Below are 21,840 nucleotides of genomic sequence, written 5' to 3'. Positions count from 1 at the left end.
CTTTCCTAAGCAGACAGTTTTCCTAAAGCCCTGAGCTGGTGGGTTTCATGGTATGGGTCTCCCACCAACTTACTGACCTTGAGCTGTGCTCTTCCACCAGGAAAACAAGAGCCGACAGATTCGGCAGTTTCATTTCCATGGCTGGCCAGAAGTTGGGATCCCCGGGGATGGGAAGGGAATGATCAACATCATTGCAGCTGTGCAGAAGCAGCAGCAGCAGTCTGGCAACCACCCGATCACTGTGCACTGCAGGTAAAGCCCAGGTGGAGCAGGGGTGGCCACCCCTCCAAGGGGATCTGCTCTACAAGGAGCCTGGGAGATGGTCAGAGGTCCCTGAGAAGACTTGGGTGAGCAGGAGCAGCCCAGGCAGATGTGGTACAGGGTTTTCCTGCTTGGCTAAGCAAAGAGGCTTCGCTCTTGTAGAGCATGTCCTAGCTAAAGTGGGAGGAGAGCCTGGGGCAGGACAATTGGCTCCTCCAGTTGTGCGGTCGTTCCCCTATGGATTGCCCCCTGAGCAAAGCCAACATGGCCAGGACAGACAGTTTCCATTACCTTCTGGTTTCTCTTTGCCAGTGCTGGAGCAGGAAGAACAGGCACCTTCTGTGCACTGAGCACTGTCCTGGAAAGGGTGAAGGCAGAAGGGATTCTCGACGTCTTTCAGACAGTGAAGAGTTTAAGACTACAGAGGCCACATATGGTGCAGACACTGGTAAGTGCAGCGGAGCACATCCCACACTCCTCCTGCCACCCCAGACCCCAGCAAGAATGGGATGGGGACTCAACGTGGAACAAAACCTTCCTCAGTTGAAGGTTTTCTCTCTCCATGAGAGTAGGGAAGGGAGGTGGGTCAGGAGGTGTCGCCCCTTCCTCTTGTTAGGACATCTGGAAGAGTAGAGCTTGGCCAGCTGAAGGCATCAAGCCCCTTTTGAGCACTGACACAAGCTGTAGGAGTCTCCTCAGAGGTGTCCTCAGCCACAGCCCACATACTTATGGGCTCCAGGAGCCTGGAAACCTGTCCTGGAGCGGCTGTGGCACGGGCTTGGGCATGCAGCATGGCAGGGAGGAGAAAGGCAGGCAGGACTAGGTGGGGTCTTACAAGAAGGGATTTAAAAAAAGTCTTTTGGCATCAAAATAGGACCTCAAGAGGAAGGGAAAAGCAGAGTTTCTTTTGCTGATGGCACCCCAGCAAGATGGGCAGCCCAGTTCTGGGGGGCACGGAGGAGGTGGGACCGGATGGGCAGGAATCCAGCTCCTGCCCTCAGTCTGGGCTGAGGAACCCTGCCATGCATGGTCCCAGCTTGCTGCAGACCATGAGGCATCAAATTATGTCTCAGGTGTGAATTTTTCTTGGTCTAACGCTGTGCTCTCCCTGAACCCCACAGGAACAGTACGAATTCTGCTACAAGGTGGTGCAGGAATATATCGACGCCTTCTCAGACTACGCCAACTTCAAGTGAAGAAAAAGAAAAATCCACACCCTGAAACAAATGACAGAAGAGTTGCCTTCTTTAATATTTTGTAATATTCTGTTTGTTAATATACCCCCCAAAAAAATATGTGTATATATCTTAACTGTTTTAGAGGTTGGTACCATAAGCTTCATATTAGCTGGAGATTTTATATGTAGCAAAGTGTTAGTGCAGATACTGTTGGCTCCTTTTTTTCCAATGTTTTATTGGGGAATTAAATAGCGTGATGTTTGGATTAATATTGTCATACCATCTCTCTTCTGGAGAGTTGATACAGGCTGTTATTTTTTGTTTGTAAATTTTTTTTTTCTTGAGGGAGAAAAGCCTTTTTTCTAAAAAAAAAAAAAGAAAAAAAAAAAAAAAGATATCCTGGCTCTCATCTGAAAAAAAAAGAAAGAAAAAACCCCAACAAACCATGACCCCACAAGCACAAGCTTTTCCGAACCTGCAGGTTTCACATTTTTCTGCTGGTCAGCTCTTTTTAAAAAAAAAGAAGAAAAAAAAAAAAGTGTTTATTCTGTGTGTGTGTATATATACAAATACCCTAATTTTTGTATCAAAAGCAAAAAAAAGTTTCCTCCTTCAGGGTCACGCCACCTCGTGCTGCTGGATTGGAAACTGTGTTGACCACAGCAGCAACCGTTGGGATTTCAACCCAAAAAAACAAACCTCAGAAAAACAACAGGATTTTTGCTCCCTGAAGGAAACGTCCATGTGTTTGGTGCCGGACTGTAGACCTGCCGCAGGGATTGGGGTGGGAGCCGGGCCCTGGTGGCCCTGAGCCGAGGATGCTCCCAGTGGCCCTGCCATTCCCACTGGTCCCTTCCAGGAGGGAGCAGTAGCTGCCGGCTCCCAGCAGCGAGGGATGATGCTGCCTGGGGTCTGGGGGCTCTGGCTGAAGAAGAAAGTAGCTCCATGTGGTCCAAGCTCCGTGTTCTCACCCGTTGTGTCTCTTAAGTGCCACCCAGACCCTTCCCTTTTCTTGGTCTGTAACAGCAGTTGAAGAAAAATTTTGGAGCTATTTCCAATTGACCGTGTGCTGTAGGTCCTTCCTTGGACCGGGGTACCTCCATCCCTAGATGCTGGAGGAGATTTCAGATTATTTCTTCTGGCATCTCAAGAGATCATAGAATCACAGAACGGTTTGGGTTGGAAGGGACCTTCAAGTCCACCCAGTCCCAGCCCCCTGCCATGGGCAGGGACACCTCCCACCAGCCCAGGTTGCTCCAAGCCCCGTCCAGCCTGGCCTGGGACACTGCCAGGGATGGGGCATCCACAGCTGCTCTGGGCAGCCTGTGCCAGCGCCTCACCGCCCTCATCATAACAAATTTCTTCCTTGTGTCCAATCTCCACCTACCCTCTTACAGTTTAAAACCTCAAGAAGGTCTCCAGATGGTCACTGCTAAAGCACTCACTGGTTTTTAAAGCCAAGCGAGACCCTTCTCCAGCCCAGAGCTTGCTCTTGCCACCCTCCGGACAGGTCTAGAGGTTTTTCCTCTCTTCCCCTGCACCCACACACCCCACACCCCCAGTGGAGGCTCCGTCATGGAGATGAATGTGGGTTATCCAAGAAGAAGGGAATATATAACAGCTGAGTTTCATCATTCCTCTCCCAGAAGAAAAATATAATGCTGGTGATGGGCCAGAGCACAAAGAAGGGTCCAAAGGGTCAAAAAAAGGGTAAAGAAAGGTCCTGAGGACACAGGGGTGCAGCACTTTCTATCGTAAAAAAAAAAAAAAAAAAAGGTTAATATGGTTGATTTTAATTTATTTTTTTTTATAAAGAGGTGTTTGATGAAACACCTTCCTCCTGCAGCAGAGGGGAACGTGCCCTGGTTGACTGGGGGAGCTCCATCCCCTGATGCAGGCGCTGGGAGAACTGGGTTTGGAGAGGTTTCACCCCAAGGTTCAGCTGGGCACCCCAGGTGGGGATCAGGGGCACAGGGAGGCAGCAGGGCTCGGGGACAGTGACGTCGTTGCCCAGCCAAGGGAAAACTCAGGGGACGTGAGGCTGAAATCTGGGAAAACATGGGACAAGCCACCCCATGAGTCAGGGTATCCGAGTTTTCCAGCATAGCTTTTCCATCTAGGCAGGATTTCCTGGCGGGTGGGGGCATGCAGGCAAGGGGACCCCCCAGCAACCCAAAACACTCCCCTAAAATGACCTTGCTGCTGCCATCATCCCTGCTTCATCACCCCCTCCTGAACCCCTGCATCATCACTTTGTTAATAAACTTTAACTCTTGAATTCTGGGGGGCTTTCAGCCAAAGCTGTCAGTCACTCTCACAAATACATGTGGTGACCCCAAAAGAAATGGGGACCCTCCTGGGATGGGGGAGACGCACACCCACCCACCGCAGATGCTCCCCCCAGGGACACAGACCACCCCACGCACCCCCATCCCTCCATCCGCCGGGTGCTGGCTGCTCCACTAATGAGGTTTTCCCCCTTTTTCCTTCCTCCCTGGGATCGCTGCAGGGATGGAGGAATTTCAGGGCGGCAGGGGTGCCCTGGTACAGCATCTGCTGCGGCCCCATCCTGCCACCGCATCCCACTGCAAATAGCAGAGGCAGAAGCAGCTGCTGGGATAATCCAGGGCCGGATCCTGCCTAAATCCCATCCCCTTCGTGGGCTCTGTCGCATCCCCACGCCAGGGACTTAGGACCGCACAGTCATTCCCAGCCCGCAGCCCCGATCTGGGGGCCATGAACCTGAAATGGGGGGAGAAACGCTGAAACTGAGGCTGGGTGGGGAAACTGAGAAACGGAGAATTTCCCCCCTCCTGCTTCCCCAGGAGCATCCCTGGGGGCTGCAGAGCTCCTGGGCACATTGTCCGTGGAGCTGGGATCATCTGGGCTGGATCCGGCCTTTTCCCAGCCACCAGGAGCTGCGTCAGGAAATGAGCCCATTCCTGGGTGTCCCCAGCCCCCCACCCTCCCCAGATCTGGGTGACAAGCCAGAGCAGGCTCAGCTGGACAGACACACACCCCCTAAAAAAACGGATGTCGGGCCACTGTCCCCTGGTGCCAAGGGGACGGGGGCGGGGGGACAGGATGCGACGGGCGCTGGCCTCGACGGGCGCTGGCACGGGGAGGCCAGCGCCATCAGCGAGGTCACGGTCCCCTGTGGGAGTGGTGGCGGGGCCAACGTCACCGACACCAAGTTCTACAAATAGTGGTGCCCAGCCTGGCCCAGCCACTGCTCCAGCCGGCCACCACTGCCACCGTCACCCACCTGGCCAGGTGAGGCTGCCCCGGCAGCAGGGTGCTGGGTGGGGGGTGCTGGCAGCACGCAGGGACCCCGGGGTGGGCGGCATGTGGGGCTGTTCACCCCGAATCAGACCCTCATGGCACCCCTGGGGGTCTGTCCATGCTGGACCCCAACGCCAGCAGCACCCTGAGGTGCTCAGCTCCTCTGCTTCTCCATCCCTGAACCCACCCCAAAGCACACCCATGGGTGCTCATCCCCTCCACTTCTCCATGCCCACCCCACCCCAGCCAAGACCATGGGGTGCTCATCTTCACTGATCCCCACCGCTCTCAACAGCACCCATGGGTGCTCATCCCTCAAGCATCCCCACCAGCGAGCCCCCCCGCAGCCCCTCCCTGGGCAGGTGCTGGTGGGACCCTGCGCCCCCCCGCTGGGTGCCGGTGGGACAGGGACCCTGCGCCCCCGCGCTGGGTGCCGGTGGGACAGGGACCCTGCGCCCCCCCGCTGGGTGCCGGTGGGACAGGGACCCCGCGCCCTCCAGCCGGCCATGGCGCCCCGCGCGTTGCCGCTGCTGCTGCTGCTGCTGCTGCTGCTGCCGGCCGTGCCGCCCTGCCGCGCGCAGCACTGGTCCCACGGCTGGTACCCGGGGGGCAAGCGCGACCCCGGCCCCGCCCCGGCCCCGCAGGTACGGCCCCGCTCGCCCCCCGCCGGATTCCCCTGCCCGGTCCCCCCGGGTGATCGCCCCGCCTGATCCCCCCTGGCTAAGCTGTTCCCGCCGGGGGTCATCCCCCCCGGTCTGAATCCCCCCCAAATCTGATCCCCCCCGATCTGATCTCACCCCCCTGGGGTGATTCCCTCCTCCCCGGGCTGATCCCCCCTCCCCCCCGGTTGACCCCCCGGTGTGATCCCCCCATCTGGTCCCCCCTGGTTGATCTATTCGCCCCCGACGTCATCCCCCCAATCTGAATCCCCCCCACCCCAAATCTGATCCTCACCCCCGAGATGATTCCCCCCCCCCCCCCCCGTACTCCCCGGGTTGATCCGTCCTCCCCCGGTTGATCCCCCCCCGGGGTGATTCCCCCGTCTGATCTCCCCTGTCTGATCTGATCCCCCGCAGGGTCACCCCCCCAGTCTGAATCCCCTCCCCCCCCCCAATCTGGTTCCCCCCCCCCCGGGGCGTTCCTCCCCTCCCCGCGGTTGATCCCCCCCCGTGGTGACCGCCCCATCTGATCCCACCCCGGAGTGACACCCCCCCCGGGGTGATGCCCCTCCCAACTGACCCCCCCGGGGGCTCCCCCCCTACCCCGCTGACACCCCCTCCACACATTTCCCGCCCCGGATTTATCCCCCCCCCGTGTTACCCCCCCAACAAATTACACTCCCTGGATTATCCCCCCAGCCCCCCGTTTATCCCCCCTCGATTTAGCCCCCCGCCCCCGATTATACCCCCCTCGATTTACCCCCCAGATTACCCCTATAGATTACGCCCCCCAACGTTACCCTCCCCCGGTGTTCCCCCCGCCCCGCCCCCACGGCGCTGCTCTCCCGCAGGTCCCGCCCCCCCCCCGGCGCTGCCGCCCCCCTCCGTGTTCCCCCCCCGGCGCCAGGAGCCGCTGCTGCTGAGTGGGGCGCGAGCGGCCCCGCCCCGCCCACGCGGGACCCGCCCACGCGGGAGCGGGCAATAAAGGGGCGCGAGGGGAGCTGGAGCGCAACGCTGCGCCGGGGGCGGGACGGGGGGGTCGGGGGGCTGGGTGTGCGGGGACCTGTGTCCTGCGTGGGGGGGGTGGGGTGCGGGGGGCTTCGTCCCGCGTGGGTGGGTGCGGGGTGTCTGTCCCGCGGGGGGGGGGGGGGGCGGGCTGTGTCTCGTGTGTTTGGTGTCCGGTGAGAGGGTGTTTGTCGTGGGCTCCGTGTCCTGTGGGGGGGTTCGTGGGGGTGCCGTGCCCCGGGGGGGGGGTTGTGTCCGTGGGAACTGCCGTGGTGGTACCGTGCCTGTGGAGTTCCGTGTCCCGGGGTGGGGGGGGGAGGGTGTCCGTGGGTGCCGTGTCCCGTTGGGATTCTGTGTCCCGGGGGTATCCATGTCCGTGGGTGGGGGTCCGTGCCCCGTGGGTGCCCTGTGCCGTGGGCTCCGTGGGCGCCCTGTCCGCCCCCCGCACTACATTTCCCGTCAGGCCCTGCTCCCCGCGCCCTTTCCCACAGTGCCCCGCGGGCGGGGCGGGGCGCTCGCTGACGTCACGTCCGGCCCGGAGCCCGCCCGCCGCCATGCTGCGGGCGCTGAGGCGCTGCAGCCCGGCGCTGGGGTTGGGGGCCCCGCTGGGCCCCGTTCCCGGGGCTGCCTGGGGGCCGCGGCTGGTCCCGGCACGGGGCCGCAAGACGCGGCACGATCCCCCCGCCAAGTCCAAGGCGTCGCGGCTGAAGGTGCCGCCGCCTGTCGACCCCGAGGAGCTGCTGGTGGTCAAGGAGCGGTACCGGCAGCACCGGCTGGTCCTCGGCGCCCTCCGGTACCCACCGGCGGCTGGGGCCGCTGTGAGGCAGGGAGGGTCAGGGTGCTGGGCAGGAGGCTGGGTGTGGGGCTGTGGGGTAGGGGACTGGCTGTGGGGCAGCGGAGGGTTGGGGCCCTGGCTGTGCCTCTGAGAACGGGGCTGCTATGGCCCAAGGGGCTGGGTACAGGGTTGCGGGGCTGCTGTGGGGCAGGGGCTGGGTAGAGGGTTGTGGGGCTGCTGCGGGGCAGGGGCTGGGTAGAGGGTTGTGGGGCTGCTGCGGGGCAGGGGCTGGGTAGAGGGTTGCGGGGCTGCTGCGGGGCAGGGGCTGGGTAGAGGGTTGCGGGGCTGCTGTGGGGCAGGGGCTGGGTAGAGGGTTGCGGGGCTGCTGTGGGGCAGGGGCTGGGTAGAGGGTTGTGGGGCTGCTGCGGGGCAGGGGCTGGGTACAGGGTTGTGGGGCTGCTGTGGGGCAGGGGCTGGGTAGAGGGTTGTGGGGCTGCTGTGGGGCAGGGGCTGGGTAGAGGGTTGTGGGGCTGCTGCGGGGCAGGGGCTGGGTAGAGGGTTGTGGGGCTGCTGTAGGGCAGGGGCTGGGTAGAGGGTTGTGGGGCTGCTGCGGGGCAGGGGCTGGGTAGAGGGTTGTGGGGCTGCTATGGCCCAAGGGGCTGGGTAGAGGGTTGTGGGGCTGCTGCGGGGCAGGGGCTGGGTAGAGGGTTGTGGGGCTGCTGTGGGGCAGGGGCTGGATAGAGGGTTGTGGGGCTGCTGTGGGGCAGGGGCTGGGTAGAGGGTTGTGGGGCTGCTGTGGGGCAGGGGCTGGGTAGAGGGTTGTGGGGCTGCTGCGGGGCAGGGGCTGGGTAGAGGGTTGTGGGGCTGCTGCAGGGCAGAGGTGGGCTCTGTACAGGGCTGTGGGGTTACTGTGGGGCAGGGGAGGGTTGGGCTTGGGACCATTGGGGGCTGCTGTGGTGCAGAGGCAGGTTGGGGGTTTCCTGTTGGGCAGCTGTGAGGGAGAGGGCTGGCTGTGGGGCAGGGGAGATTTAGGGGCTCTGGGGCTGTTTTGGAGCGTGGGTGGCTAGACCCCAGGTTACTGTGGGGCAGGGGAAGGGCAGGGTGGTGGGGCTGGCTCTGCTGTGGGGCAGGTGCATCAGAGCCCCCTGGCACCTGGCCACAGGCAGGAGCTCAGCAGCCTTTCCTGGCAGGGCTGAGTTTAGGGCTGAGGTGCTACAGAAGAAGCGGGAGGCACTGCTGGCCCAGGAGGACTCGGTGGAGCTGAGGGAGGAGCACCAGCGCCTGATGGCTTGGAATCAGGAGGAGAATGCCCGGCAGCGGGCACGCAGGTCAGCCAGGACACCACCTTCTTGCTCAGCTCTGGCTTTTGCTTATGCGTAACTAAATTCAACACCTGGGTCGATTAGTCAGGCTAATTTTTACAAAGACACTTGACCTAAAGTTTGACCTTTTTTAAATAAATCTGCCTACGCAGTGGTCGCGTTCCTAGATTTCTCGCTGCTGAGGGGTGTTACCGAGCTCTGGACAGCCTCCTGCTCTCTACAGGGATGGGTGTCATGGGGGCATCAGTTTCTCCATGTTCCCTCCTATGCCACCCCCAGGGAGCCTGTTGATGCTTCCAAGAAAATCAGTGTCTGCTGAATCTTGAAAGCAGGAGGAGGTTAAAGGTACAAAGCACTTGAGCTCCTGCATCCAGCTCCTGCCGGTGGCATTGCATGTGCTGACTTCAAGCTGCCAAATGGAGCCAGACCCTGCTGGGGCTCAGGTCCGCAGTGCCAGCCTGTTGGAAAGCTTTTGCATTAAGTTTTGCATCAATTTTTCTCTCACAGGAGGAGGGGGTTTCTCTTTGTCTCCGTGGCTGCTTTTCCCCAGCGTAGCTGCTCTGCTCCTTCCTGTTGGTTCTGGCTGCGCTCGAGCTTGGCAGCTTTGCATCCCAAGGGATTAGCACATCTCACCGAAGCACCACCATGCAGAGCGTGAGCATTCACCAAAGCTGTGTTGTTTTGTTTTCCTTTCCATGTGGCAGAGAGGAAAGAATTAGGAAAGAAGAGGAAGAACAGAAGAGGAAGAAGTTGCGGGTTGCAGAGAACAAGGCCAGGGCGATGGAGGCTTTCCTGAAGGAGAAGGAGCAGGAGATTCTGCAGCTGCAGGTAAGAGCAGCTGGTGCCTCCTGGGGAGTGTGCTGCCAGCAGCCCCTCTGAGGGGCTCAATGGCAGCCTGTGGGAGCGATGTGAAAATATTGGTAGCTGGGAACACAAGCGTTAGCACCTTCCAGAAGTGTTGACAGCGTGTGGATGGGATAGAGGTTGAGTGAGAGCTCTGAAAACAGGGTGGAATAATCCTGAGGGAGAGAACAAAGGTTTCCTTGTTCAGAACTCGGCTCCTGCTGGGATCCTGGCGATGCTGGTGGCATTTTAGGCTCTCTTGGAGGTCTGTGAGCTCTGCAGGCACCTGCAGCTCATGCGCTGCCCATAGCGACTCTTCCACTACCACGTGTTAAGAGCGGGTACTTGTCCTTCGTTCAGGAGGAAGCCAAAACGTTCATCACCCCTGAGAACCTGGAGGCACGGATTGAGGAGTGCCTGGACAACCCTCGCAACTACAACTTCGCCATCGACAAGGACGGGCGGATCGTCAAACGGACAGTGTTGTCTTAGTGGCATGGGATGGAGGGGTGCTGGCCTGGTTTCTGTCCAGAGGCACCAGCCAGTTTCTTCTTTTTAATGAATAAATTGACCACGGAACTGGTGGAGGAAGCCTGCTGGTCTGGCTGTGGTCCTGCTGAAGGGTTAAAGCCTGCGGATCTGACTGTGGTTCTGCTGAAGGGTTAAAGCATGTGAGGAGGAGGGTGAGGGAGAAGCAAGCAGGAGAGGCAGAGGCGCTGGCAGTCTCTCAGCCCTGCGAGGCAGCAGCGGAACTGCCTGAGAAGCTGTGGGTGTTGGTGTGCCCGTTGCTCTGACTCTTTGCAGTTCCACCTCCCACATGTTTGGATCCCTCCTGCCTTCACCTGAAGCGTGTCAGGCGGGAAGCGGGAACAGTCCTGAGGCAGATCCTGGCTCAGAGCTCCTTGCTGTAGCCCTGGCACTGCTTGCATGTTGACCCCTCTAGATGCTTTTGAAAGAGAACGAGGTCTGAATGGCTTTGTAGGAAACCCTGACCCTCCGCCGTTTCTTGTTGGGGGAGCAAATTTGTTGTTTCTCTGTTTTCTGCCGTGGTGGTGGGACCTGTTGTTCCTGTTCACACTTTAAACCCCCCTTTGCACATCTGTTGGTGTGACTAAATGAGAAAATGTGCAGAGAACATCTAAATGACACTGGCTTTGTGGGTCTCCTTTTCTCTTCTCCCCCTCAGCCTTATTTTACTCATCACCTGGGGCTTAAGTTGTAGTTAACAACTAATTTGGGTCCTCTTTGGTGGCGCTGGCTTATGGTGGTCTTGCAGACCAAGCTGCACTCTCAACTGTGCCCTAAAACCACTGGCGTTGTGCTGCCTGACACCAGCCTGGAGTTTGCTGTGGTTCAGCAGAGGCCAGGCAGACTAGCAGCAGGTCCCTGTGCCCTCTCTCACTTGGGTAAAACACCAGCTGTGAGCATTGACCTTAAATTCTTTTAATCTGCGCTTTCCTAAAAAGACTTTTTCTCTCCAGCCAGCACCCCCATGTCTGCACCTAAACCATGCAAGTGCACAAAAAACATAGACTTTTTTTCTTGTTTTTCTGTACAAGTTTTATTTCTGATGAAGATCATCACTTACATCTGAGTCACAGACCTTGGCTTGTCTGTTCTCGGCCTGATGCGGGGCTGGTACAGCTTGATAGATAAGGGATCCTGCAGGTTCTTCTTTCCCCAGTGGTCTACGTGAACAGCATTTCTTGGTCGCAGGATGAGTCAACCGCGCAGCCCTCTGCATGGGGAGAGAAAGGAGAAGGCACCGCATGAAATAAGGTGTCACAAACCAGGCTTCAGAGACACCCCCCACCCCACCTCCGGCGTTGTTTCTTTAATAAGATCAGGCAAGGTCGTGTTCGCTTTGTGCCCTGTAGCTCCTCAGGATATGGAGCAGGATCTCTGGCAGCATCTGACTTGGGGAAAAGGCTGGGATTTATGGCAAACTAACTGAAGCAGGAGGGAGCCTGAGCTGCCATGCAGCTTGGGTGTTCTGCAGCTTGCTCAACCCCCTAAATCGGTTGCTGTCCGCTTTCCTCCTTCCCTGAAGCCTCCACAGGTGTCCTGCTGCTTGCTCAGTCCCCTGACTTTGGTTACTGTCTGCTTTCCCCCTTCCGTGAAACCTCACAGTCTGTTAGCGCCTTCCCTGGGGGTTAGGATCAAGTCTGCCCTGAGTGGAGTGGCCTTGGCTGTTGGGGAGACAGATGGGGCAAAGACGGTCCCTTGGGCAACCTCCCCTCCCAGGTTTACATGGAAGCCGTGAGGACCCTGGTGACCAGGGTCCCAGGTAGGACACAGCCCTGGTGCTGCTCTCACCGCTGCTGCAGCAGATGCCAGGGGCCGCGCAGCTCCCTCCGCTGCTGCCGCAGGGTTTGCGTCCCGACTCGCAGGGCGTTGGCAAGAAGTTTTCCTCCTGGCACCGCAGGGTTTCGGACGTGCCGATGTAACAGCCCAGCTCTTCTCCGCAGCAGATGGTGGGCCCGAAGCAGTGGCCTTTGTTCCTGGGACCACAGGGCATGCACTGCATGGGGGAGAACGGGAGGAAAGGGAGTGGAGAGTTATTTCATGAAGCACCTGGGGTCAAGCCTTTTCTCTGGTCTTTCCCTCCCTTCTGCCTGCATCTTCCCCACTGGTGCACTGAGAGGGCTCAGGGAAAGCTGGGAGAAGGAAAGAGTTAGAAGGTCTCCCAGCCCGCCAGGACGTACCTTCCTGATGTCCATGTCCAGGACTGCGCGTTTGCCCCCGATAGGGCAGTTCTGGATGTAGCAAGCGGAGGAGAGAGCCAGGAGCCCCAGGAGGCAGATGGCGAATGCCTTGCAGGGCATGGCTGCGGGGTCAGGAAGATTTTTCGGCTCCTCATCCCCACGAGTGGTTGGGTATATATAGTGCCAGCTCCTACTTAGGCATGCCGGCACCAGCGTCACCCATTTCCCTTAAAAACCACAAGGCATTGCTTTCCACACCGAAGGGCTCTGCTAATAGCCAGAGGTCGAGGATGTGAGGTCAAGGCCAAAGTGTTGGTTTTTAACTCGATGACTCCAACTGCAGCGGGGGGGATGTTTGTGGAGGCTGCAGATGCTGTTTGGGGCTCAGGTCCCTCCACTGCCAACCCCTTGGTGCTGCTGAGCTGTGGCTTGTCGCTCCGTGTCCCATTTGGGACCCCTCCAGCGTGGGCTGGGTGGGGATGGAGGCAGGCATCCCGATCGCCTGGTGAGCTGCATCCACCCAGGAGTGGGGTGAGAGGGGCATTGTGCTTCCCTTGGTGCCTGCTGGTGGGAGGAAAGCAAACCCGTATCTTCCTCCAGGATCGTTTATGGGATCTCGGGTAGGAAATGCGGTGTTGGTCCTTTCCACCTGTCTGTGCCTGGCCTTTGGGGGAGGATGCTCAACGCTGGGCTTGTCCTGCTCCAGAGTGATGGTGACACTGAGCCCGTCCCCACCTGCTTTTATCTAATGGCCTGAAAACACCCAACCTCCTTGGCAAAGGCCTAAAACCCCAATTTCCCCATTGCTTCTGCCCCACAGCTGCACACGGGGCTCGAACACGGTGCCCCGAACCGCGCTGTCGACAGGTAAAGGACCCCCTGGAGAAGGGGCGCTGAGGCTGGGGCCGAGGGCTGACGCAGTCACGCAGGGTCCTGCTCGCCCCAGCCCCTCGCCTTCATTTCCACAATTAAGAGCTTCCTGGCTCGAATAAATTCCTCTGCCATAGACAAATCCAACCATCTATTGAGACCATTACCCCGGTCCCTCCCTGCGCCTGCTTAATTGGGAATTATGCAGCCCAGAGCCCGAAAGCCGTGACCTCTTGTCATCCCTGCTGGCTTGCTTCAAAATCTGCCACTTAGTGTGGCCGGTGGCAAGGGCAGCCAGGTCCTCGTCACCCACCTAGGGTCAGCCAGCCGGTGAGTCTGGGTCCCTGGGGACAAGCCGGGCACCGAGATCCATGTTAATGGGGTGGAAGTGGGGCTCAGCACCATCCCAGCAGCTCAGCCCTGGCTGCCGTCCCGCTGTGGGGTGGGGTGGAGGGGCAAATGCCATCCCGGAGCCCCTGCAGCTGGTCTGGGGGTGCTTGGACCCCAGTGGGCAGGGCTGGGATGCAACCTGGGGAGACAAGTGTAGGGAAAAAAAACACCCCGATTATCAGCTCCTGGTGCTTTTTGGGACCTCAACACCCCAGTGCTAAGGCTTCTGTTGGCTGGAGCATCACCCAGGCTCAGCCACACATCCCTGTTGCTGCAGGAGGAGTTGGGGGGGTCACATCCTGCACCCTGGGACAAGCTGAGTGCCAGGGCTGGGCTTAACAGCGTGATTTCTTCATCTCAAGGGTGTCCAGTCTGGAGTCACCCACCCATGTGTGTGCTGCCCTTTTCCCAATGATTTTGGGGTGATTTTGAGTCGCCCACCTCCCCAGAGCTGGGATCAGATGCTGGTTGCAGGGACCGGGTGCTGGGTTAATCCTGCACCCCCTTGGAGGTGCAGGGAGGTGACGTGGGCAGGATGGATCCCGCTGGTGTGGATGAGCTCCACCTCCCCAAAGGTGCCACCTCCCTCAGGGACATTATAAAGGACGAGCTGTCCCTTGTGCTGTGGCCAGATCCCAGCCTGGAGAGAGCCCGGAGCAAGGACCCCGCCAGGGTAAGAGACCTGGGGAGGGGGATGGGAAGAGAGTTGGGGTAACGGTACCCCAGATTTGGGGGTTGATGGTGGAACAACTGGAGGATTGATCCTGCCCATCGGTGTCTGAGGGGGACCAGTTTGGTAAGTGATGGTGGGAAAGATGAGATCAGCCCTGGGGGGCTGTGTGAAGCTGGGAACCCAAATCTTTCCACTCTTGCAGCGGGGGTTTGGGTGCTTTTCCTTTGCTTTTTATCATTTTTAGTAGATGTGGCTTGCAGCACCCTGTTGTGCTGGCTCCTGAAGGCAACAAGGCCCTGAATCCACCCTGAAGGGAGGTCTTGGCCAAGAGGTAACGTGACGGTGGCACATCCTAGCCATCCCCAGCCTCCAGGGGCTGGGGCTGCAAGCAGGCTCAGCACCCATGGGTGCTGCTGGGGCTCCTGGGGTAAGACTTGATGGCCAGATCCCGAAGGCCAGCTCTGCCTGCGCTGCTTTCCCTTTGTGCTGTAAGGATGGGGCCAAATCCTGCACCCAGCCCAGCAGGACCACTATGGGTGGGAGCTGAACGCGTGGGGCTGGGTTGGGATTTGATGGGGGGGGGTGGGGGATGAAGACCCACCAGCCTCCAACATGCCTCCCATCCCCAAGCCCTGGACGGGTCCCCTGGATCCCTGGAGTCCCCCTTGACCCATCCCGCGCGTTCCAGATGAAGCCACCACAGTGCATGAGGACTTTTATTGGGTCTTGTATTTACAGGGCTGGGGTGGGAGGATCGGTGTGGGGGCAGGGGATGCCCAGTGCCCTGGCTCAGAGGAGGGGATGCTTGCCCTGCTGCTGCTGCTGCCGGTTCGCCAAGTGCATGAGCTTGAGGAGCAGATCCCCGGCCGAGCCATCCAGCACCGTCAGGTTCTTCTCCGCCGCCTCCTGAGCCCCGTCGCTGCCTTCGTCCAGGCAGCTGCCATCCATTGCACAGGTTTCTTCAACAGAAAGCAAGATGTCGTGACGGGACAGGTTAGGACCACGAGTCGTTTATTTTCAGGTAGGGAAGGGGTTGGGGCCAGCACAGCTCGTGCTCCAGCTTTGTCCCTCCTGGACAGGGAGTCGGGGCTGGCTGGGCTTGGGCTGGCACGTCGGGGAGGCTGCGTGTGCCTGGCTGGGAAACACCTCATGGCAGTGTCTTGGGAAGGAGCTCTGAGCCCAAACCTTACCACAGAATCAGGATAGTTTGGGCTGGAAGCCACCTTTAAAGGCCATCTAGTCCACCCCCCTGCCAGGGGCAGGGACATCTGCAACCAGATCAGGTCGCTCACAGCCCCGTCCAGCCTGGCCTTGGATGTTTCCAGGGATGGGGCATCTCCCACCTCTCTGGGCAGCCTGTGCCAGTGTCTCACCACCCTCATCATAACAAATTTCTTCCTTATATCTACTCTGAATCCAACTATCCCCAAATTATTTCAAAACGGAGACAACACTGCTGCCACTCCGTGCCTCAGTTTCCCCATTGTAAGATGAGGGCCAACTGGAGGACTGCCCCAACCATCCCCGTCATGGTTCCAAGACACCCGAAACTCCTCTCTCTGCGCCCCCATCCCCCTCGCCCCAACACCCCCCATTACCGGCAGTGCAGCAGATGCCGGGCGCAGCACAGCGGCCGCCGGAGCCGCAGGGCTGGCCGCCAGCCTGGCAGGGTGAAGGCAGGTAGTCTTCCTCGGCGCAGCGCTGGGTCTCTGCCGTGCCCAGGTAGCAGCCAAGCTCTGCACCACAGCAGATGCCAGGGCCAAAGCAGTTGCCTCTGTTCCCGGGGCCGCAGGGCATGCACTGGGAGAAGGAGCTGCTTGAGTCCCCCACACACCCTAAAAAGGGGGGGCTACACCCTTCCTGCACCCTCTTGCATTAGAAAAGCTTTCCTCCACCTTTGCCAGCCCTTGGAGGTGTCACGCTGGCATGGTGTGACTAACTCGTCCCTGCCACCAGCAGCATGGCCTCGTGCTGTGACACCGGCCCCACTCTGGGGGCTCCCTGCTGCCCCCCATGTCCTCCCTGTCCCCGCTCCATGGGCGTGTCCTGTCCCCCCGCTCCCCTCCAGCAGGGATGCTCTGCTGTGTCCAAGCTTGATTCATTGCTTGAGGCAACAACAGCATTTTTGGGGTGCTCATTCCTCTGCCAGCGCCCCACCGTGTGCCCTTGGGCATGTCCCCTAGCCCTCCCCAAAAAACGGGTGCACTGCACTGCCCGAGGGAGCGTACACAGCTGGGTGTTCCAGCAGGTGATGGGAAGCCTCTGCACCCCACGGAGCCACTATGTCCCCCCAGAAAGCCCCCTCCCATCTCCCTCCAAGCCCCCATGCTGTCCCCTACCTGTCGGAGGGCTGTGTCGGCCAGCGCCCGCTTGCCGCCCCGGGGGCAGTTCTGGATGTAGCAGGCAGAGGACAAGGCGAGGAGGCAGAGGAAGGAGAGGGGCAGCGAAGGCTCTGCCATGGTGGAGGGTGCCTGCAGCTGTGCCACGCGTGCCAGGGGAAGCCGGCCGCCCTGCCGCTCGCTTTGCATCTGGCCCCGTGCTGCGCAAGCTGCTATTTATGCTGCTGTCACCCCTTCCCAGGGGAGGAGGAGGAGGAAGGAGAGGGCTGGGTTGTTTTTTTGTTGTGTGTGTGGGTTGTTTTTTTTTTTCCCCAAATCACATCCAAGCAAATCTGTAATTGAGATGATTCAGTGCAGGAGCGCAAGTGGCAGTGCTTAGGGCTGGTGAATCTCACCCCTCTGCCCAGAGCCGGGGCTGCTCCAAGGGGCACGGGCCACCCCAGGGATGGCCAGCTCGTGAGGGGGGCTCCTTCAGAAGATGCTGGTTTGGGGAGGGTTGTTGCTTTGGAGGATGCTGTTTTGGGAGGGTTGTTGGTTTGAGATCGATGTGGATTTTGGGAGGGGTGCTGGTTTCAGGGGGATGCTGGTCTGGGAGCGATGCTGATTTGGGCAGGGATGCTTATTCAGAAGATGCTGGTCTGGGAGCGATGCTGATTTGGGCAGGGATGCTCATTCAGAAGATGCAGCTTCGTGGAGGAATGCCAGCTTGGGAGGGGATGCGGGAGAGGAGTGATGGGGTCAGGGCAGGGGAAGAATTCTGGGCTGCACAAAGCTGCACCTAAACTAAAGGGGCTTAGCTGCAGCGCTGGACCACAGAGCTGTGGGGTGTAGAGCAGGACCCTGCCACAACCCAGGCCCAAAGGGACGGACCATTGCCACCCACGACTCACCCGCCCCTTTTTCTCCACAAAACAAGAAGGCAGAGAAACCATCAGCAATGGGAGAGATGAAAAAGACACCTTTGGGGCTGGCATCAGCCCTCCTGTTGGCAACCAGCAGGTCCCAGCCGTGCCGAGACCCAGCGCGTTTGTGTTACCGATGGGCTGTTGGAAACATTGGTATGGGGCAAACGGCAGCAACAAACCCCTCCTGCCCTGCACCATCCAGCCATGAGTATTCATGCTGGCCGCAGATCCTCCTTCCAGCAACGCCAAGGGTGACCTCAGCAATGTGAAATTAATATGCAGATGGGAATCAGGTGCCTAACAAGCATCCCCCACAGCCCAAATTCTGGGCTTGGCTCATGGTGATGAGGAGGGACTGTTCTGGGGTGCTGCGGGGGACAGGGTGTGCAATGGGGTGGTTGCTGCCAGCCATGGTCCAGCCCCTGGGGTGGTTTTCTACCCTTCAGCCCACCCTGAACTCATCTTCATCAAAGGTAGGGAACTGAAGCAGAGACCCATAAGAATCAGACTGGGGAATCCCTTCAGGTAGCTGGAGCATGGCTTTTCCCCACCCTCGTTAGCATCCCTCATTTTCTCACCCTCGTTAGCATCCCTTTTCTGCCAGATCAGCCACCAGGCCTGGCTCAGTCCCAGTTGGCACGAGGTGGGACGGTGATAGCTGGGGCACTGAAGGGGCTGCTGCTCTGCTTGAGCATCCCAAAGGAACCCGTGCAATCCACCCTGGCAAAATCAAAATGCTTTGAAAAGCAAAGTGAGCACCATGTGAGGTTTTGTAGGCACCAGCGAGGGATGTGGGAGCGGGATGAACCCCAGAGCATCACTTCACCACCCAAGGGAAACTGAGGCATGCAGAGGTAAGGGAAAGCATCTATTTTGGGGTGACGCCTGTGGTGTTGGGGTCCCAGCCTGCTTCTGTCTCCTGCCCTGTGATTTTGGAGGTGTGTGTCAACCTCAGAGGTGATGGTCCTGGGTTTTGGGGGACTCCTGGGATTTTTGATGGGTAAAATGAGGGTAATTCCCCGCTAGGAGGGATGAAGGTAACCACAGCCCCTGAGCCAGGTCTCCCTGGGACCAAGGGAGCGTTGAGTTCCCAAATTTGCCTTGTGCCCATCACCAGAGACGCTGAATCACCCACGTGGAGCAGCTGTGGGCAGCTTTAATGACCAATATTATTAGCACTGGCCACGTTTCCCCGTCCAAATCCATCCCTTCACAGCGGGAGCCGAAACCCACTTGCGTTGCAGGACCGAGGAGGACGCAAAAGCCCTCGGCTGGGAAAACTTTTCTTTAAAAGAAACCCAAATGTCAGCTCTAAATTGGGTGTTACATGCTCATGCTCCATCTCTTCATTACTGTATCGTAAAATTACATTAGCTAGGAATGATCTGCATTCAAATGACTCTGTGTCTGGAATGATAACGCCAGAATATGAGATTAAAATGTAATTATGCTCTTTAAAGTGAAGGAAGGTTAAATAAAATGTTTTTTCCAAGTTGCAAAGGCTCCGCAGCCACAACACAGAATCACTTACAGGAATCAAAGGGAGGATGAGGTGAGAAGGGGGAAGCAGGGGGAGGCAAAAAAAATGTGTAGAAAACATAAAAAAGGAGGTTTTGGGGATGAAGATATTGGGGTCACCTGGGGTGAGTCATAGGAGAAGTGATCTCAGGATGATGGGCTTTCATGAGGCTGGGCAGATCCAGCTGGGAGCATCCTTGCTGGGCAGTGATGCTCACTGGTACCCGGCCACGGCCGCGGGGTGACGCTGGAGCCCCCAACCCACATCCAGCTCCTAACTGATGTTTTGGGGCTCCTCAAAGTCATGCCCTAGATCTCCTGCTATCAGCCACAGGGGTCCCTTTTCTGCATCCCTGGCACCAGATTTGCTCTGCCACGTCCCTGCTCTTCCCCAGGCTCTTCCCCGGCCCCCAGAGGAGCCCCCTTCATTAGTGCTGATCTCCTTAACGACATGCGAGGCGGGCGAGGCAGGTGCCATGGCATTAATCGGCAGCGTTAGCTGCCTGCTATCTATAACCCACCTCGCCTCGGCTCGCGAAGGAAAGCCCCAAAGGCCTGCCAAGGCGTGGGGAGTGGGCAGCACCCTCAAACTCACCCCCCAGCTCTCCTGCTCAGCCAAAATACAGCCCTGGCTCTGCCTAGCCCTCAGCAAAGGGGCTGGGGGCTGCCAGAGAGGCTCAGCCACAAGGCTTTACTGCTTGTGCCCTTCCCAACCTCTTTGCACATCAGGGAATAACTGGGATGATGGGAAATGGGGTGTCCGGCAGTGAACCACAACGCTCCTGTGCTGCTTCACCTGTAAAACACCCTCTGGCTACACCCACAGCTTTAAAGCACCTTCGCTACCATGGACATGTTGATGATTTTTCCAGTCCTCGTGCCATCACATCCTTGCACATGGTCAGGACAAACCGTGAGTATATCCCCCCACCCCCGCCCCCTCTGTTAGCAGCAGGAGCTTCGTTACCCTTGAAGCCTCTATTGAGGTTTTTGAGAGCCCCTCTGGAGGCAGGAGAGAGGAGGGAGGTCGTGGTGCCCTGCCATAGCCCACCGAGGTCAAAATTTAATCAGAATAAATTAGAGGACATTGGGTACCGCATTGAAAATGGGAAGATTTTCCCTGCTTTGTGCATTTCCCTGCCTTTGCTGTGGCTGGAGGGGGATGCAGTGGAGAAGAAATTTCTTGAACACATTGCTGATGCGCTGGGGACTCGAAGCAGGTCAGGCTGGCCACGGAGCGCTCCCCTCTCCTGGCTGGGTGAGCTCATGCCCCCAGATGGGCCCGTCTGCCTGGCGCTTCACACAGAGCAAGCCTGTCACAAGCGTTTCACCCAGTCGGTGGGCTAATGGCTGGAGGCTGACGGGGAGGGAGCAATCCTGCACCTCCTGGCTGAGCACAGCACCTTCTTTTTTAGTGTCATGGTTAAAGATGCTCCTCTGCCTTGGTGACATGATGGAAAAATAGCTTTGATGCTCGTTTAGAAAAGGAAGTGCAGCCAATGTCAAGATTTGCTGGGGTGCTGCCTTTGTCTCTTGTCCGTCCAAATCCAGCCTGCTGGGATGCAGACGTCACATCAGGAGGTCACTGGCCAGCGAGGGATGGATTTGGCCTCCTAAAAGCAGTTGGAGGAGATCATTAGAGGAAATTGCTAAGGCCTTCAGCCAAAGGCCAACCCCACCTCCTGAAGAGAAGACAGGCTCTGTGCTGAGAAAGGAACTTGCTGGTGGCACCTGCTTGTTCTGCAAAGGAGCTTTAGGGGAACTGCAGCGGTTCCTGGTAGAAGACACCATGGCAAGTCCTGGCTATGTGTCACCCACCACCAAGCCCATCTTCTTGGGGTGCAGAGAGGGTCTCTGCTGCCCACAGGGGTTTCGGTGCTTGTTTGCAAGGGGAGTGATCAGGAGGGCTCACGCCCAGCTGGGGGGACAAGCTCCATCCCTGAGCAATGGGAGGTGGGCACAGAGGGAAATTCATCCCTTCCCCCTCCCTGCGTCAGCACGAGGGGACACATGGGTTGAAACTTGCTGCCAAGAGGTCCTACAGGGTTAAGAAGCTGGGTGGATGGAGGCTCTGAGAAATCTGATATAAGGTGGTAAGCCCTACTCTGAGCAGGGGGGGCCACACGACACCCCCCTGCCATCCCATCCCTTCCAAGCCCTGCTCTGTCAGGCTCCGTGCTCACTCCTTGTCCCTCCCTGGAGAGCGACGGGAACCTCAGGAGATAACTCTCCCTCAGCCCCAGTGAGATGGCTCCCAGCCTGGTTGCTGCCCACCGGCTGGGGCAGGAAAGAAGCTTGGCTCAGCCAGCGAATTTGGGTTTCGTCAGAGGCGACCGAGGTTCGTGAGCGCCGGAGCAGGAGGAGACGCTTGTGTTGGATGGGGAGCTCCGGCGGCAGCAATCGCTCCCCGAAGATGCAGGGCGGAGGAGGTGTGAGAATCACACTGAATCACAGGGGGCTGGTACGCTGCACACACACCACCTGCACCGAATTCAGAGGGTTTTTGCTGCCTCTGAACTGTGGGATTTTTAGAAATTCTTTTGCCGAACCATTTAAAGATGGGGGACTCCCTGTTTTTGCTACAAATGGGAGATGGATTATACACTCCCACTGAGGCAAAGCCCAGCATCAGTTTGGTGCTGACACCAAGCCGTGTTTGAGCCGTTTGATGAGACTGCGGTTTCACGTGACTAGAAAGCCATGAACATCATGTGTTGCTCTGTAAGTAGGTGCCTTTTAAGAGAATAAAGGTATTATACGCAAAGGTGAGCTGAGTCAGCTGGAGGCTCGTCACCCGAGAAACTGGCACAGAACATCAGTGAGCAACATCTGCTCCGCAGAGAGAAATTGCCAATTAAGTGGCAACAGCAGGGGGTTACACAGGTGACAAACCCCTCTGCTGTCACCTTACCCTCTGCACATCGAGGACACGCTGGAGACAGAATGTATCTGAGTGATTTTCCTCCTTTTTTCTGAACAGCTGTTTGAAGACCAGACCTCCTCAGGTTTAGGTATCTGAGCCTCAGTCCTGTGATGGTCCATGCGGCTGCTGCAATAACCCCTCTAAAACTCATCAGGCTGCACATCCTTTGTGCCAGCTTCGCTTTTTCGGCCC

General features: G+C 58.3%; 4 protein-coding genes across 9 annotated transcripts in view; 2 read left to right on the top strand and 2 right to left on the bottom strand.

The window, feature by feature from the left end:
- PTPRA (protein tyrosine phosphatase receptor type A) overlaps positions 1-1,708 on the top strand; it is a 134,025-nt gene extending 132,317 nt beyond the window's left edge. For all 5 annotated transcript variants that reach the window (XM_080396588.1, XM_080396586.1, XM_080396589.1 and 2 more), the window contains 3 exons: positions 101-252; positions 574-709; positions 1,383-1,708. In XM_080396588.1, the coding sequence (XP_080252714.1) occupies positions 101-252; positions 574-709; positions 1,383-1,457 (363 nt within the window). In that variant the 3' untranslated portion in view covers positions 1,458-1,708. The remainder of the gene's footprint in view (positions 1-100; positions 253-573; positions 710-1,382) is intronic.
- Positions 1,709-6,734: 5,026 nt separating this feature from the next.
- MRPS26 (mitochondrial ribosomal protein S26) lies at positions 6,735-9,916 on the top strand. Its single transcript, XM_080396942.1, has 4 exons — positions 6,735-7,178; positions 8,351-8,488; positions 9,187-9,310; positions 9,686-9,916. The coding sequence occupies exons 1-4, from the start codon at positions 6,940-6,942 to the stop codon at positions 9,815-9,817; spliced, it is 633 nt and encodes a 210-aa protein (XP_080253068.1). The 5' UTR covers positions 6,735-6,939; the 3' UTR covers positions 9,818-9,916.
- Positions 9,917-10,054: 138 nt separating this feature from the next.
- LOC308067687 (neurophysin 1) lies at positions 10,055-12,159 on the bottom strand. 2 transcript variants are annotated; one of them, XM_080396955.1, is made up of 3 exons: positions 12,031-12,159; positions 11,642-11,846; positions 10,055-11,063 (listed from the first exon to the last, which is right to left on the bottom strand). In XM_080396955.1, exons 1-3 carry the CDS (start codon positions 12,148-12,150, stop codon positions 11,014-11,016), a joined length of 375 nt encoding a protein of 124 aa, XP_080253081.1. In that variant the 5' UTR covers positions 12,151-12,159; the 3' UTR covers positions 10,055-11,013. The 2 variants fall into 2 exon arrangements, with proteins under 2 accessions (XP_080253081.1, XP_080253080.1); XM_080396954.1 differs by having other exon boundaries at positions 10,055-11,846.
- Positions 12,160-14,746: 2,587 nt separating this feature from the next.
- Positions 14,747-21,836, bottom strand: LOC308067695 (vasotocin-neurophysin VT). Its single transcript, XM_080396974.1, has 3 exons — positions 16,303-21,836; positions 15,562-15,763; positions 14,747-14,922 (listed from the first exon to the last, which is right to left on the bottom strand). Exons 1-3 carry the CDS (start codon positions 16,489-16,491, stop codon positions 14,753-14,755), a joined length of 561 nt encoding a protein of 186 aa, XP_080253100.1. The 5' UTR covers positions 16,492-21,836; the 3' UTR covers positions 14,747-14,752.
- Positions 21,837-21,840: the final 4 nt, after the last annotated feature.

This window comes from Falco punctatus (assembly GCF_963210335.1).
Source record: "Falco punctatus genome assembly, chromosome: 1".
NCBI lineage: Eukaryota > Metazoa > Chordata > Aves > Falconiformes > Falconidae > Falco > Falco punctatus.
This window is presented reverse-complemented; position numbering and strand designations above follow the sequence as displayed.

Bases quoted from the DNA above. Each gene is read 5' to 3' on its own strand.
- MRPS26 (XM_080396942.1), top strand. From the start codon at position 6,940: ATGCTGCGGGCGCTGAGGCGCTGCAGCCCGGCGCTGGGGTTGGGGGCC. The intron at 7,179-8,350 runs GTACCCACCGGC...CTTTCCTGGCAG, and splicing joins CTGGTCCTCGGCGCCCTCCG to GGCTGAGTTTAGGGCTGAGG. The intron at 8,489-9,186 runs GTCAGCCAGGAC...TCCATGTGGCAG, and splicing joins GCCCGGCAGCGGGCACGCAG to AGAGGAAAGAATTAGGAAAG.
- LOC308067687 (XM_080396954.1), bottom strand. From the start codon at position 12,150: ATGCCCTGCAAGGCATTCGCCATCTGCCTCCTGGGGCTCCTGGCTCTC. The intron at 11,847-12,030 runs GTACGTCCTGGC...TCCCCCATGCAG, and splicing joins TGGACATGGACATCAGGAAG to TGCATGCCCTGTGGTCCCAG.
- LOC308067695 (XM_080396974.1), bottom strand. From the start codon at position 16,491: ATGCAAAGCGAGCGGCAGGGCGGCCGGCTTCCCCTGGCACGCGTGGCA. The intron at 15,764-16,302 runs GTAGGGGACAGC...TCCTTCTCCCAG, and splicing joins CCGACACAGCCCTCCGACAG to TGCATGCCCTGCGGCCCCGG. The intron at 14,923-15,561 runs GTAATGGGGGGT...TTTCTGTTGAAG, and splicing joins CGGCATCTGCTGCACTGCCG to AAACCTGTGCAATGGATGGC.